General features: G+C 42.3%; 1 protein-coding gene across 1 annotated transcript in view; it reads right to left on the bottom strand.

Annotated features, from left to right (window-relative positions):
- The window catches only part of LOC128652779 (ATP-dependent DNA helicase Q4), a 180,208-nt gene that overhangs the window by 157,220 nt on the left and 5,283 nt on the right, over nucleotides 1-17,705 (bottom strand). The window contains exons 2-4 of the mRNA XM_053705708.1: nucleotides 9,883-9,974; nucleotides 9,027-9,060; nucleotides 8,269-8,381 (exon numbers count right to left, since the gene is read on the bottom strand). Of these exons, the coding sequence (XP_053561683.1) occupies nucleotides 8,269-8,381; nucleotides 9,027-9,060; nucleotides 9,883-9,966 (231 nt within the window). The 5' untranslated portion in view covers nucleotides 9,967-9,974. The remainder of the gene's footprint in view (nucleotides 1-8,268; nucleotides 8,382-9,026; nucleotides 9,061-9,882; nucleotides 9,975-17,705) is intronic.

The raw sequence follows: 17,705 nt of genomic DNA, 5'->3' as shown, positions 1-17,705 counted from the left end.
ATACACACAGATATTAGCTGAGGGTCAGATACACACAGATATTAGCTGAGGTCAGATACACACAGATATTAGCTGAGGTTAGATACACACAGATATTAGCTGAGGTCAGATACACACAGATATTAGCTGAGGTCAGATACACACAGATATTAGCTGAGGTTAGATACACAAGATATTAGCTGAGGTTAGGATCACACAGGATATTAGCTGAGGTTAGATACACACAGATATTAGCTGAGGTCAGATACACACAGATATTAGCTGAGGTCTAGATACACACAGATATTAGCTGGAGGTCAGAATACTCACAGATATTAGCTGAGGGTCAGATACACACAGAATTAGCCTGAGGTCAGATACACACAGATATTAGGCTGAGGTCAGATACACACAGATATTAGCTGAGGTTAGATACACACAGATATTAGCTGAGGTTAGATACACACAGATTATTAGCTGAGGTTCAGATACCACAGAATTAGCTGAGGTCAGATAACACAGGATCTTAGCTGATACACACAGTATTCAGCTGAGTGTCAGATACACACAGATATTAGCTGAGGTTAGATACACACAGATATTAGCTGAGGTTAGATACACACAGATATTAGCTGAGGTCAGGATACACACAGATATTAGCTGAGGTCTAGATAACACAGATATTAGCTGAGGTCAGATACACACAGATATTAGCTGAGGTTAGATACACACAGATATTAGCTGAGGTTAGATACACACAGATATTAGCTGAGGTCAGATACACACAGATATTAGCTGAGGTCAGATACACACAGATATTAGCTGAGGTCAGATACACACAGATGTTAGCTGAGGTTAGATACAGATATTAGCTGAGGTAGATACACACAGATATTAGCTGAGGTTAGATACACAGATATTAGCTGAGGTTAGATACACACAGATATTAGCTGAGGTTAGATACACACAGATATTAGCTGAGGTTAGATACACACAGATATTAGCTGAGGTAGATACACACAGATATTAGCTGAGGTCAGATACACACAGATATTAGCTGAGGTCAGATACACACAGATATTAGCTGAGGTTAGATACACACAGATATTAGCTGAGGTTAGATACACACAGATATTAGCTGAGGTCAGATACACACAGATATTAGCTGAGGTTAGATACACACAGATATTAGCTGAGGTTAGACACACACAGATATTAGCTGAGGTCAGATACACACAGATATTAGCTGAGGTCAGATACACACAGATATTAGCTGAGGTTAGATACACACAGATATTAGCTGAGGTCAGATACACACAGATATTAGCTGAGGTCAGATACACACAGATATTAGCTGAGGTTAGACACACACAGATATTAGCTGAGGGTTAGATACACACAGATATTAGCTGAGGTCAGATACACACAGATATTAGCTGAGGTCAGATACACACAGATATTAGCTGAGGTCAGATACACACAGATATTAGCTGAGGTCAGATACACAACAGATATTAGCTGAGGTTAGATACACACAGATATTAGCTGAGGTTAGATACACACAGATATTAGCTGAGGTTAGATACACAGATATTAGCTGAGGTGAGATACACACAGATATTAGCTGAGGTTCAGATACACACAGATATTAGCTGAGGTTAGATACACACAGATATTAGCTGAGGTCAGATACACACAGATATTAGCTGATGTCAGATACACACAGATATTAGCTGAGGTTAGATACACACAGATATTAGCTGAGGTAAGATACACACAGATATTAGCTGAGGTTAGATACACACAGATATTAGCTGAGGTTAGATACACACAGATATTAGCTGAGGTCAGATACACACAGATATTAGCTGAGGTCTAGATACACACAGATATTAGCTGAGGTTAGATACACACAGATATTAGCTGAGGTTAGATACACACAGATATTAGCTGAGGTCAGATACACACAGATATTAGCTGAGGTCAGATACACACAGATATTAGCTGAGGTTCAGATACACACAGATATTAGCTGAGGTTAGAATACACACAGATATTAGCTGAGGTTAGATACACACAGATATTAGCTGAGGTCAGATACACACAGATATTAGCTGAGGTTCAGATACACACAGATATTAGCTGAGGTTAGATACACACAGATATTAGCTGAGGTTAGATACACACAGATATTAGCTGAGGTTAGATACACACAGATATTAGCTGAGGTCAGATACACACAGATATTAGCTGAGGTCAGATACACACAGATATTAGCTGAGGTCAGATACACACAGATATTAGCTGAGGTCAGATACACACAGATATTAGCTGAGGTTAGATACACACAGATATTAGCTGAGGTTAGATACACACAGATATTAGCTGAGGTCAGATACACACAGATATTAGCTGAGGTTAGATACACACAGATATTAGCTGAGGTTAGATACACACAGATATTAGCTGAGGTCAGATACACACAGATATTAGCTGAGGTCAGATACACACAGATATTAGCTGAGGTTAGATACACACAGATATTAGCTGAGGTTAGATACACACAGATATTAGCTGAGGTTAGATACACACAGATATTAGCTGAGGTCTAGATACACACAGATATTAGCTGAGGTCAGATACACACAGATATTAGCTGAGGTCAGATACACACAGATATTAGCTGAGGTTAAGATACACACAGATATTAGCTGAGGTTTAGAATAATCACACGATATTAGCTGAGGGTTAGATACACACAGATATTAGCTGAGGTTAGATACACACAGATATTAGCTGAGGTTAGATACACACAGATATTAGCTGAGGTCAGATCACACAGATATTAGCTGAGGTCAGATAACACAGATATAGCTGAGGTCAGATACACACAGATATTACGCTGAGGTCTAGATACACACAGATATTAGCTGAGGTCAGATACACACAGATATTAGCTGCGGGTCAGATACTCACAGATATTAGCTGAGGTCAGATACACACAGATATTAGCTGAGGTTAGTACCACACAGACTGATATTAGCTGAGGTCTAGAACACACAGATATTAGCTGAGGTTAGATACACACAGATATTAGCTGAGGTTAGATAACACAGATATTAGCTGAGGTTAGATACACACAGATATTAGCTGAGGTCAGATACACAGATATTAGCTGAGGTCAGATACACACAGATATTAGCTGAGGTTAGATACACACAGATATTAGCTGAGGTCAGATACACACAGATATTAGCTGAGGATAGATACACACAGATATTAGCTGAGGGTCAGATACACACAGATATTAGCTGAGGTTCAGATACACACAGATATTAGCTGAGGTTCAGATACACACAGATATTAGCTGAGGTCAGATACACACAGATATTAGCTGAGGTAGATACACAGATATTAGCTGAGGATCAGATACACACAGATATTAGCTGAGGTAGATACACACAGATATTAGCTGAGGTCAGTATACACACAGATATTAGCTGAGGTTAGATACACAGATTATTAGCTGAGGTCAGATACACACAGATATTAGCTGAGGTTAGTATACACACAGATATTAGCTGAGGTTAGATACACACAGATATTAGCTGAGGTTCAGGATACACCAGATATAGCTGAGGTTAGATACACACAGATATTAGCTGAGGTCAGATACACACAGATATTAGCTGAGGTCAGATACACACAGATATTAGCTGAGGTTAGATACACACAGATATTAGCTGAGGTCAGATACACACAGATATTAGCTGAGGTTAGGTACAGATATTAGCTGAGGTTAGATACACACAGATATTAGCTGAGGTCAGATACACACAGATATTAGCTGAGGTTAGACACACACAGATATTAGCTGAGGTCAGATACACACAGATATTAGCTGAGGTCAGATACACACAGATATTAGCTGAGGTTAGATACACACAGATATTAGCTGAGGTTAGATACACACAGATATTAGCTGAGGTTAGATACACACAGATATTAGCTGAGGTCAGATACACACAGATATTAGCTGAGGTTAGACACACACAGATATTAGCTGAGGTCAGATACACACAGATATTAGCTGAGGTCAGATACACACAGATATTAGCTGAGGTTAGATACACACAGATATTAGCTGAGGTCAGATACACACAGATATTAGCTGAGGTCAGATACACACAGATATTAGCTGAGGTCAGATACACACAGATATTAGCTGAGGTTAGATACACACAGATATTAGCTGAGGTTAGATACAGATATTAGCTGAGGTCAGATACACAGATATTAGCTGAGGTTAGATACACACAGATATTAGCTGAGGTTAGATACACACAGATATTAGCAGAGGTTAATACACACAGATATTAGGCTGAGGTCAGGATACAACACAGATATTAGCTGAGTCAGATACACACAGATATTAGCTGAGGTTAGATACACACAGATATTAGCTGAGGTTAGATACAGATATTAGCTTGAGGTCAGATACACAGATATTAGCTGAGGTTAGATACACACAGATATTAGCTGAGGTTAGATACACACAGATATTAGCTGAGGGTTAGATACACACAGATATTAGCTGAGGTCAGTACACACAGATATTAGCTGAGGTTAGATACACACAGATATTAGCTGAGGTTAGATACACACAGATATTAGCTGAGGTCAGATACACACAGATATTAGCTGAGGTTAGACACACACAGATATTAGCTGAGGTTAGATACACACAGATATTAGCTGAGGTTAGATACACACAGATATTAGCTGAGGTCAGATACACACAGATATTAGCTGAGGTCAGATACACACAGATATTAGCTGAGGTCAGATACACACAGATGTTAGCTGAGGTTAGATACAGATATTAGCTGAGGTTAGGTACAGATATTAGCTGAGGTTAGATACACACAGATATTAGCTGAGGTCAGATACACACAGATATTAGCTGAGGTCAGATACACACAGATATTAGCTGAGGTTAGATACAGATATTAGCTGAGGTTAGGTACAGATATTAGCTGAGGTTAGATACACACAGATATTAGCTGAGGTCAGATACACACAGATATTAGCTGAGGTCAGATACACACAGATATTAGCTGAGGTTAGATACAGATATTAGCTGAGGTTAGGTACAGATATTAGCTGAGGTTAGATACAGATATTAGCTGAGGTTAGATACAGATATTAGCTGAGGTTAGGTACAGATATTAGCTGGGGTTAGATACACACAGATATTAGCTGAGGTTAGATACACACAGATATTAGCTGAGGTCAGATACACACAGATATTAGCTGAGGTCAGATACACACAGATATTAGCTGAGGTCAGATACACACAGATATTAGCTGAGGTTAGATACACACAGATATTAGCTGAGGTTAGACACACACAGATATTAGCTGAGGTTAGATACACACAGATATTAGCTGAGGTTAGACACACACAGATATTAGCTGAGGTCAGATACACACAGATATTAGCTGAGGTCAGATACACACAGATATTAGCTGAGGTTAGACACACACAGATATTAGCTGAGGTCAGATACACACAGATATTAGCTGAGGTCAGATACACACAGATATTAGCTGAGGTTAGATACACACAGATATTAGCTGAGGTTAGACACACACAGATATTAGCTGAGGTCAGATACACACAGATATTAGCTGAGGTCAGATACACACAGATATTAGCTGAGGTTAGATACACACAGATATTAGCTGAGGTCAGATACACACAGATATTAGCTGAGGTTAGACACACACAGATATTAGCTGAGGTTAGATACACACAGATATTAGCTGAGGTTAGATACACACAGATATTAGCTGAGGTTAGATACACACAGATATTAGCTGAGGTCAGATACACACAGATATTAGCTGAGGTTAGATACACACAGATATTAGCTGAGGTCAGATACACACAGATATTAGCTGAGGTTAGATACACACAGATATTAGCTGAGGTTAGATACACACAGATATTAGCTGAGGTTAGATACACACAGATATTAGCTGAGGTTAGACACACACAGATATTAGCTGAGGTTAGATACACACAGATATTAGCTGGGGTTAGATACACACAGATATTAGCTGAGGTTAGATACACACAGATATTAGCTGAGGTTAGATACACACAGATATTAGCTGAGGTTAGACACACACAGATATTAGCTGAGGTCAGATACACACAGATATTAGCTGAGGTCAGATACACACAGATATTAGCTGAGGTCAGATACACACAGATATTAGCTGAGGTTAGATACAGATATTAGCTGAGGTCAGATACACACAGATATTAGCTGAGGTTAGATACACACAGATATTAGCTGAGGTTAGATACACACAGATATTAGCTGAGGTTAGATACACACAGATATTAGCTGAGGTTAGATACACACAGATATTAGCTGAGGTTAGATACAGATATTAGCTGAGGTTAGATACACACAGATATTAGCTGAGGTTAGATACACACAGATATTAGCTGAGGTTAGATACACACAGATATTAGCTGAGGTCAGATACACACAGATATTAGCTGAGGTTAGATACACACAGATATTAGCTGAGGTCAGATACACACAGATATTAGCTGAGGTCAGATACACACAGATATTAGCTGAGGTCAGACACACACAGATATTAGCTGAGGTTAGACACACACAGATATTAGCTGAGGTTAGACACACACAGATATTAGCTGAGGTCAGATACACACAGATATTAGCTGAGGTCAGATACACACAGATATTAGCTGAGGTTAGATACACACAGATATTAGCTGAGGTCAGATACACACAGATATTAGCTGAGGTCAGATACACACAGATATTAGCTGAGGTTAGATACACACAGATATTAGCTGAGGTTAGACACACACAGATATTAGCTGAGGTTAGATACACACAGATATTAGCTGGGGTTAGATACACACAGATATTAGCTGAGGTTAGATACACACAGATATTAGCTGAGGTTAGATACACACAGATATTAGCTGAGGTTAGACACACACAGATATTAGCTGAGGTCAGATACACACAGATATTAGCTGAGGTCAGATACACACAGATATTAGCTGAGGTCAGATACACACAGATATTAGCTGAGGTTAGATACAGATATTAGCTGAGGTTAGACACACACAGATATTAGCTGAGGTTAGATACACACAGATATTAGCTGAGGTTAGATACACACAGATATTAGCTGAGGTTAGATACACACAGATATTAGCTGAGGTTAGATACACACAGATATTAGCTGAGGTTAGATACACACAGATATTAGCTGAGGTTAGATACAGATATTAGCTGAGGTTAGATACACACAGATATTAGCTGAGGTTAGATACACACAGATATTAGCTGAGGTTAGATACACACAGATATTAGCTGAGGTCAGATACACACAGATATTAGCTGAGGTCAGATACACACAGATATTAGCTGAGGTCAGATACACACAGATATTAGCTGAGGTTAGATACACACAGATATTAGCTGAGGTCAGATACACACAGATATTAGCTGAGGTTAGATACACACAGATATTAGCTGAGGTCAGATACACACAGATATTAGCTGAGGTCAGACACACACAGATATTAGCTGAGGTTAGACACACACAGATATTAGCTGAGGTTAGACACACACAGATATTAGCTGAGGTCAGATACACACAGATATTAGCTGAGGTCAGATACACACAGATATTAGCTGAGGTTAGGTACAGATATTAGCTGAGGTCAGATACACACAGATATTAGCTGAGGTTAGATACAGATATTAGCTGAGGTCAGATACACACAGATATTAGCTGAGGTCAGATACACACAGATATTAGCTGAGGTCAGATACACACAGATATTAGCTGAGGTCAGATACACACAGATATTAGCTGAGGTTAGATACACACAGATATTAGCTGAGGTTAGATACACACAGATATTAGCTGAGGTTAGATACACACAGATATTAGCTGAGGTTAGATACACACAGATATTAGCTGAGGTCAGATACACAGATATTAGCTGAGGTTAGGTACAGATATTAGCTGAGGTTAGGTACAGATATTAGCTGAGGTTAGGTACAGATATTAGATGAGAATTGATATCCTACACTACGGAAGCACCTTCTGTCTCTTGCGTTTTCAGGAAATAAGATGCTTTGGAACAGGAGAGCCCATGTGGCTTCTTAGTAACTGCTAATGCTCTCCCCCCTAACACAAGCACCTACAGTCACCATTACTCACCTCACTCTCAGAAACCAAACTGCTTTTCTGCATCTCAGACCCAGAAGAGGGTCCAGCCCTAGACGCCTCACTCTCCTGGTCATGTTTTAGGGTCCTATACTCTTTATATAGCTCTAAAAAAATAATAACAATAATAATAACAATAACAATAATAATAACAATAACAATAATAATAACAATAATAATAATAATAATAATAATAATAATGAGGAGGGAGGTGAGAGAACACAGACAGAGCAAGGCCAGGCGAGAGTACACAGAGCAAGGCCAGGTTAGCAACAGAGTGCAGAGCAAGGCCAGGCGAGAGTACGCAGAACAAGGCCAGATTAGCAACAGAGCAAGACTAGGCGAGAGTACACAGAACAAGGCCAGGTTAGCAACAGAGTGCAGAGCAAGGCTAGGCGAGAGTACGGAGAACAAGGCCAGTTTAGCAACAGAATGCAGAGCAAGGCTAGGCATGAGTACGCAGAACAAAACCAGGTTAGCAACAGAGTGCAGAGCAAGGCTAGGCGAGAGTACGGAGAACAAAACCAGGTTAGCAACAGAGTGCAGAGCAAGGCTAGGCGAGAGTACGGAGAACAAGGCCAGTTTAGCAACAGAATGCAGAGCAAGGCTAGGCGAGAGTACGCAGAGCAAGGCCAAGTGAGATATAAAAGGAAAGGCAAGGTGAGAGAATGCAGAACAAGGCCACGTGAGAGATTAGGGGAAAGGTAAGGAGAGCAGTAGAATTTAAAGGGGAGGAGTTAGTTATTTTTTACTCTGAATATCTTCCGGAGCATTTTCAACATCCACCTATCAGTAGAAAGGAAATAATAGTGAGTATTCAGAAATTAACAAGTTGCAGGCATACACCCTCATTTCACCAGTAGTAAATTCTCATTTATTTTATATTTAAGGTCTTCTTTCTGTATTGCAGAGACCCCCTCACCCTACCTACCTTCCCCACTAAGCAATCGCTATATTTCTGTAGTGCAGGGACCATCTCAGCGATCGATATATTTCTGTATTGCAGGGACACTATCACCCTCCCTACCTTCCCCTCGAACCGATCACTATATTTCTGTAGTGTAGGGACCCTCTCACCCACCCCACCTCCCCTCTAACCGATCGCTATATTTCTGTATTGCAGAGACCCTCTCACACTCCCCCGCTAAGCGATCGCTATATTTCTGTATTGCAGGGACACCCTCACCCTCCCTACCTCCCCCTCTAAGCAATCCCTATATTTTTGTAGTGCAGGGACCAACCTCAACCCCTACCTCCCCCTCTAAGCAATTGCTATATTTCTGTAGTGCAGAGATCCCCTCAGCCCCCTTACCTACCCCCTCTAAACGATCACTATATTTCTATAGTGTAGGGACCCTCTCACCCTCCCTACCACCCCTATAAGTGATCACTATATTTCTGTAGTGTAGGGACCCTCTCATCCTCCCTACCTCTCCCTCTAACCAATAGCTATATTTCTCCCCTCCCTCTATATTTTTTACTGTAGTGTAGCAGCACATCCATTTCTCACCCTTCAAAACAAATTTTTCACCAAAATCTAAAGACAATTCCCCTGAAATGCCCACAACTGACTCCCAGCAGCAACACTCAGGGTTTCATCCCTAGTACCTTGTTTGGCTTTCTCTGGTGTTGTTTTAAGAACTGAGCCTCCCAGTTCTTCAGCAGAAGCTTCACCTCATTACAGCGCTGCATGATCTGACCTGTGGAGAGAAAGAATTCTAATGATTCACGTCAGATTGCAGGATCTCAGGACATTTGTCAAGGAAAAATCTTTTTGATATTGCATATTAATAACATGTGTCTTTGCTGTATTATATAGGCATACAATTGATCATGTGTATTTACTTATATATATATATATATATATATTCAGATACACATATTAATATGTAACTATTAACTAGTGTTGCTTCTCAGTATATAATTGCTTATGGTGAAGTTTTTTGTACTTTAACAAAATAATTCATAGTTAGTTATGATATTTAAGGTCCCCAAGGGTATCCACAAATATCCCAATGTCATTCATACATCGGTCCAGCAAGTCTTAGTCTATAAACATTAGTAGGGTTCAACCTTGGTCAACGGTCAAATAGAGATGACTTGTTTTTTTACAAAATACATATTTGTCTATTATAGCTGATTGACGAGTGCCATCGTCCAAGGGAAAAATATTCTGACTGCTAAATCTTAGCTCATTAACAAAAATGTTAATCTGCAATTAGTGTTAGCCAATCATTTATGTAAACCTAACCTTATCAGTTGGGGTGGAGTTAAAAGTTTTCTATAAAATACACACTCACCCACAAAAGGGGGCACAAGCCGATGGCACAAGAGGGGCACACAGGCACACACAATGACCACACCCTGTCCAGAAGAGATGGGAGGCTAAGAGGTTCTATTACACCGAACCCCAGTGAAGGATCCTACAATATTATTAAGTATGAAACAAACCTATATGAGAGTTTTGTTAAAATAATTGATGCTCTTTATATTATATTCAAAGTTTACTTATTGAATAAGGTGAGTTAATCAATTCTGGTTTCCCCTTTATAGTCACAAATGTTTTTGTTAGGCAATTCCTGTTAACCTGGACTTATCTGTCGACAATAACACTGGGTCAATCAGGAATCTGGTAACAATATCATTTTCTTATGGTTTGCCAGGATTATTAGCTGATTCTTGCCAGCTATGCTGAGAATTTAAAGTGAAGTTTTTGAAAGGCTAGGGCTGACTGTTGTAACAAATAAGGGGCACTTACTTCATGCAGAAAGTGCCTTTTTTCGTTTCAACCGTTCGCCGTTCTTAGCTGCAACAGCAGTCCACAGCAAAAAAACATTTGCTAAGAGGTGACCTTTTTCATGAATGAAAGTGCCCTTTGTTTCAACAGTCAACCCTAGCGTTTCAAAAATGCTATGGTTGACTTTCACTTTAAATAACAAACGTTTCTGTTTCTCTATTATACATGCACGCTACTGCAAATAGTCATTTAGTGACGGTTTGTATTAGTTCTAACCTGATAATCATGAAATCATTGTAATAATGTAGGTTTATTGATTTGCTTTATTCAAATAGTGCTCATTACTTCTAATAATTATTTTAATAAAACTATGTTTATTGATCTGGTCTCAGTTTTATTAATAGACAAATCAGAACTAAAAGGATTTACATTTTCTATGTATTATCCTTTGCAAATGATAGAATTCAGTGTTATTAAATTGCACACATTGCCCCTGCATAGTTAGTAATTGCAATATAATATACATACATATTAATAGAACGATATAGAGCTTCCATAACATTTGTGTCTAAATACATATACTTTGCGGGTACACTACTGAAATAATAATATTCACAACAAGGAAGACTTGTGCAACGTATATATCTAGTACAGAAGGAAATATTACCAAATGATATGTTTCAGATACTTTAATAACTGTAGAAAATAATATAAATCTAATTAAACTAGTTATGGTTTTTAGGAATGGTTAATACGTCCTTTGCCGCTTCTTTCTGGGAAAGGGGGGGGGGGAAAAAAAAAAAAAAAGGTAGAAATTGCGTTTACCTTGTAATCCTATAACTTGTGTTGAGATCATGTATAGTGTAAGACAAAACTAGCCTCTGGTATACAACTGTGTAAAGACTTGGGGTCAGAAACCAAGTCATTATAGCTACACCATCAGGGTAACTTACTAAAAATAGCACTGTCAGAACATTTGTGGAAAAAGCCATTAAAATATATCATTTCTAAAATATAAATAGGAGTTCCAATCAACTGACAAAGTGAATCCTTAAATCAGAACAGAGTTAAAAGGTTTTGTTTTTCTAAGAATTCTCAACTGAACAATTCTCAGGTTTAAAAGATGCCACCGAGTCCACTATGGTAACGCTAAACCAAGAACAAGATTGGTTATATGGCCCCTAAAGCCAAACATGTGAGACTATTTATATCCTCAACACGTAAACAATAGCCAGTCAAAAAGAATGGAAATATCAAAGGGTTCCTATAAAGTTATTGAGACAGAATACACACTCCTGTCTAACCTTTATAGACAAAAAGAATTGGACTGGAGACAGTCTCATTAACTGAGAAAAATTAACTCCTGACTTTGAGAAAGTTATGTGATCAAATATAAATCATTTTTATACATAGATTGGAATACAATTTATACAGGATTGTTATAACAGGCATAGAAAAAAAGACATGGAATTATGGATCCACTGTATGAATATTCATACAATACATATATACAGATATTTTTTCCAATAAGGTTCCAGGGGAGGGTGATTTTTGACCTACCACTCCACATAGGCTTTGCCAATTTGTAACCAACGATGAGAATATTGTTTGTCTATATATAGCAAGTTTGTATTTTTATCTGCACAAGCCTGATGAAACAGAAAATAGAGCTGAGAAACGCGTTGCTTGTTTTTTCTATTTTAAACTTGCTAAATACTCATCATTCCCCTCTCCACATGAGTTTGCTGGAGGACCGTTGACAGCGCCATTGGTGATTTGCGGGAGACCAGTCCGCTGGATGACTGTAAGAATCCAGCTTGTCTGCACCTTTTGTTCTTAGTGCAATACGTGATGCATTCATTGATGTTTTTTACTATCTACCATTCCTGACACAACTGTACTTGGCCATATGGCAGCCCTGTTTATGTTTGTTATCCACAAATCGTTGATTATGGGAGATGAAACTTATCCCACTACAGCGAGCAGCCTGGGACTGAACTCTTCTTTAAACCTGTCACTATATAAAAGGTGTTATATTTCCAGTATATGCATTGACATGACTAAGGACTAGAGGTCCGAAACGTTGTCTTTTTTCCACCTTGGTGTCCCAATAAACCTGTGATTATGAGGAATTGGCGAGTGCTGCTGTTTTACTTGGACTGCAATACGTTCCTTGGGGGATTGCTGTGGAGCCCCCATCAGACTTGCACCACCGTGAACAATCATTGTGCTTTACATTCTTTTGGACATTTTTTCTCATGTTTAAACATCTAAGACTTTGTTTACCATACACTTAATGTATTGGTTTATCAGACATTGTAGATTAGGATGATTTGTCACTTATTCCTTGATATATATTTCCACCTCATCTATATTTGTGCTGTTCTTACTGTCCAGATCTGTAGCCACTGACGTCAACGCAACACTTTCACCCCATTGAGAGAAGCAGCCCAGCTATATTTATTACAGAGCAAGTGTCAGGGTTTTTTCCCTGCTTTGTTTGCCATGTGCTGCTGGCAGCCATTTTACTCACCTTTCTTGCTGACTCTGGTGCATAGTGTGTGATGCTGCTCATTTCCTGCACATCATCCATATGAGACAGGTTGCAGTCTCAGAATTGTGATGTCATTACTTATTATTTAAAGGGCCTCTGTTCAGTTTGCTTTGCCGTTGCGTTGTCTCAGACCTGTTTTGTGAGAGCTCCTGTGTATTACCTGGCTGTCTGACGCCCCTCCTGGTTCCGGATCTCTGGCTTGTTCCTGACCCTGCTGTTCTCCTTGTTCCCGATTCCGGCTCGTCAGTCTATTCGCTTTGGCTCCTGACTCGGCTCGTCTGACAACCAGCTCTGGTTTTGACTCCTGGCTTGTTATTTGACTTGTGGACTTTTTATTATTTTTTGCTATTAATAAAGGTGTGATTATTTTTGCACTTCTCGTCTCAGTCTGATTCCTGGCACCCTGACAGCGAGCCCCGGAGCCACGCGTCTAATAGAATCGCCCATAGTAATAACCAGCAGAATATAATATTGATAGTAAATGAAAGGCTTAATAATTCAATAAAGCAAAAGAAAAAAGAAGAAAATGGAAGTTTAATGAATAGCACTTACAAGGAATCCCCTAGACAAAACGGAACAGGCAACACATTCATATGACGTATTTATTTTATATATACACACATAATAGAGAAGAAAAGTAAGATTCATGCATAGCGCTTATAAGGATTTATGTAGACAAATTCATGAAATAAAGACTTAATGGGGAGATTTATTGTTCTGAATGCGCTTCAAAATACAGAGATGCATTAACGGTTTGTTTAGCAGTTGAACAGACCTTTTTTAGGGGCAGTGTAATGTGACGTCATATTAGAAATAATAGTGACAGAGGAGGGGGACACAGAACATATAGCGTGGGGGGGGTGACAGAAGAGGGGGACACAGAACATATAGCGTGGGGGGGGTGACAGAAGAGGGGGACACAGAACATACAGCGTGGGGGGGGTGCGACAGGAGGGGGACACAGAACATATAGCGTGGGGGGGTGACAAAGGAAGGGACACAGAACATATAGCGTGGGGGGGTGACAGAGGAGGGGACACAAAACATATAGCGTGGGGGGGGTGTTACTGAGGGGGGGCACAGAGCTATGTGTAGGGTGTTACTGAGGGGGGGAACCGAGCTATGTGTGGGGTGTTACTGAGGAGAGGGGCACAGAGCTATGTGTAGGGGTGTTACTGAGGGGGGGCACAGAGCTATGTGTAGGGGTGTTACTGAGGAGAGGGGCACAGAGCTATGTGTGGGGTGTTACTGAGGAGAGGGGCACAGAGCTATGTGTGGGGTGTTACTGAGGAGAGGGGCACAGAGCTATGTGTGGGGTGTTACTGAGGAGAGGGGCACAGAGCTATGTGTGGGGTGTTACTGAGGAGAGGGGCACAGAGCTATGTGTAGGGTGTTACTGAGGAGAGGGGCACAGAGCTATGTGTGGGGTGTTACTGAGGGGGGGCACAGAGCTATGTGTGGGGTGTTACTGAGGAGAGGGGCACAGAGCTATGTGTAGGGTGTTACTGAGGAGAGGGGCACAGAGCTATGTGTGGGGTGTTATTGAGGAGAGGGGCACAGAGCTATGTGTAGGGCGTTACTGAGGGGGAGCACAGAGCTATGTGTGGGGTGTTACTGAGGGGGGGCACAGAGCTATGTGTGGGGTGTTACTGAGGAGAGGGGCACAGAGCTATGTGTGGGGTGTTACTGAGGAGAGGGGCACAGAGCTATGTGTGGGGTGTTACTGAGGAGAGGGGCACAGAGCTATGTGTGGGGTGTTACTGAGGAGAGGGGCACAGAGCTATGTGTGGGGTGTTACTGAGGGGGGGCACAGAGCTATGTGTAGGGGTGTTACTGAGGAGAGGGGCACAGAGCTATGTGTAGGGGTGTTACTGAGGAGAGGGGCACAGAGCTATGTGTGGGGTGTTACTGAGGAGAGGGGCACAGAGCTATGTGTAGGGTGTTACTGAGGAGAGGGGCACAGAGCTATGTGTGGGGTGTTACTGAGGAGAGGGGCACAGAGCTATGTGTGGGGTGTTACTGAGGAGAGGGGCACAGAGCTATGTGTAGGGGTGTTACTGAGGAGAGGGGCACAGAGCTATGTGTGGGGTGTTACTGAGGAGAGGGGCACAGAGCTATGTGTGGGGTGTTACTGAGGGGGGGCACAGAGCTATGTGTGGGGTGTTACTGAGGGGGGCACAGAGCTATGTGTGGGGTGTTACTGAGGGGGGGCACAGAGCTATGTGTGGGGTGTTACTGAGGGGGGGCACAGAGCTAGGTGTAGGGTGTTACTGAGGGGGGGCACAGAGCTATGTGTAGGGTGTTACTGAGGGGGGCACAGAGCTATGAGTGGGGTGTTACTGAGGGGGGCACAGAGCTATGTGTAGGGTGTTACTGAGGGGGGCACAGAGCTATGTGTAGGGTGTTACTGAGGGGGGCACAGAGCTATGTGTAGGGTGTTACTGAGGAGAGGGGCACAGAGCTATGTGTAGGGTGTTACTGAGGAGAGGGGCACAGAGCTATGTGTAGGGTGTTACTGAGGAGAGGGGCACAGAGCTATGTGTAGGGTGTTACTGAGGAGAGGGGCACAGAGCTATGTGTAGGGTGTTACTGAGGGGGGCACAGAGCTATGTGTAGGGTGTTACTGAGGGGGGCACAGAGCTATGTGTAGGGTGTTACTGAGGAGAGGGGCACAGAGCTATGTGTGGGGTGTTACTGAGGAGAGGGGCACAGAGCTATGTGTAGGGTGTTACTGAGGGGGGCACAGAGCTATGTGTAGGGTGTTACTGAGGGGGGCACAGAGCTATGTGTAGGGTGTTACTGAGGGGGGCACAGAGCTATGTGTAGGGTGTTACTGAGGGGGGCACAGAGCTATGTGTAGGGTGTTACTGAGGGGGGAACAGAGCTATGTGTGGGGTGTTACTGAGGAGAGGGGCACAGAGCTATGAGTGGGGTGTTACTGAGGGGGGCACAGAGCTATGTGTGGGGTGTTACTGAGGAGAGGGGCACAGAGCTATGTGTAGGGTGTTACTGAGGGGGGCACAGAGCTATGTGTAGGGTGTTACTGAGGGGGGCACAGAGCTATGTGTGGGGTGTTACTGAGGGGGGGCACAGAGCTATGTGTGGGGTGTTACTGAGGGGGGGCACAGAGCTATGAGTGGGGTGTTACTGAGGAGAGGGGCACAGAGCTATGAGTGGGGTGTTACTGAGGAGAGGGGCACAGAGCTATGAGTGGGGTGTTACTGAGGAGAGGGGCACAGAGCTATGAGTGGGGTGTTACTGAGGAGGGGGGCACAGAGCTATGAGTGGGGTGTTACTGAGGAGAGGGGCACAGAGCTATGTGTGGGGTGTTACTGAGGAGAGGGGCATAGAGCTATGTGTAGGGTGTTACTGAGGAGAGGGGCACAGAGCTATGTGTGGGGTGTTACTGAGGAGAGGGGCACAGAGCTATGTGTGGGGTGTTACTGAGGAGGGGGGCATAGAGCTATGTGTAGGGGTGTTACTGAGGAGGGGCACAGAGCTATGTGTGGGGTGTTACTGAGGAGAGGGGCACAGAGCTATATGTGGGGTGTTACTGAGGGGGGCACAGAGCTATGTGTAGGGTGTTACTGAGGAGAGGGGCACAGAGCTATGTGTGGGGTGTTACTGAGGAGAGGGGCACAGAGCTATGTGTGGGGTGTTACTGAGGAGAGGGGCACAGAGCTATGTGTGGGGTGTTACTGAGGAGAGGGGCACAGAGCTATGTGTGGGGTGTTACTGAGGAGGGGGGCATAGAGCTATGTGTAGGGGTGTTACTGAGGAGGGGGGCATAGAGCTATGTGTGGGGTGTTACTGAGGGGGGGCACAGAGCTATGTGTGGGGTGTTACTGAGGGGGGGGCACAGAGCTATGTGTGGGGTGTTACTGAGGAGGGGGGAATAGAGCTATGTGTAGGGGTGTTACTGAGGAGGGGGGCATAGAGCTATGTGTGGGGTGTTACTGAGGGGGGGCACAGAGCTATGTGTGGGGTGTTACTGAGGAGGGGGGCACAGAGCTATGTGTGGGGTGTTACTGAGGGGGGCACAGAGCTATGTGTGGGGTGTTACTGAGGAGGGGGGAATAGAGCTATGTGTAGGGGTGTTACTGAGGAGGGGGGCATAGAGCTATGTGTAGGGTGTTACTG

This window comes from Bombina bombina, chromosome 3 (assembly GCF_027579735.1).
Source record: "Bombina bombina isolate aBomBom1 chromosome 3, aBomBom1.pri, whole genome shotgun sequence".
NCBI lineage: Eukaryota > Metazoa > Chordata > Amphibia > Anura > Bombinatoridae > Bombina > Bombina bombina.
The sequence above is the reverse complement of the archived record's forward strand: the minus strand, read 5'-3'. Positions and strand labels throughout refer to the sequence as shown.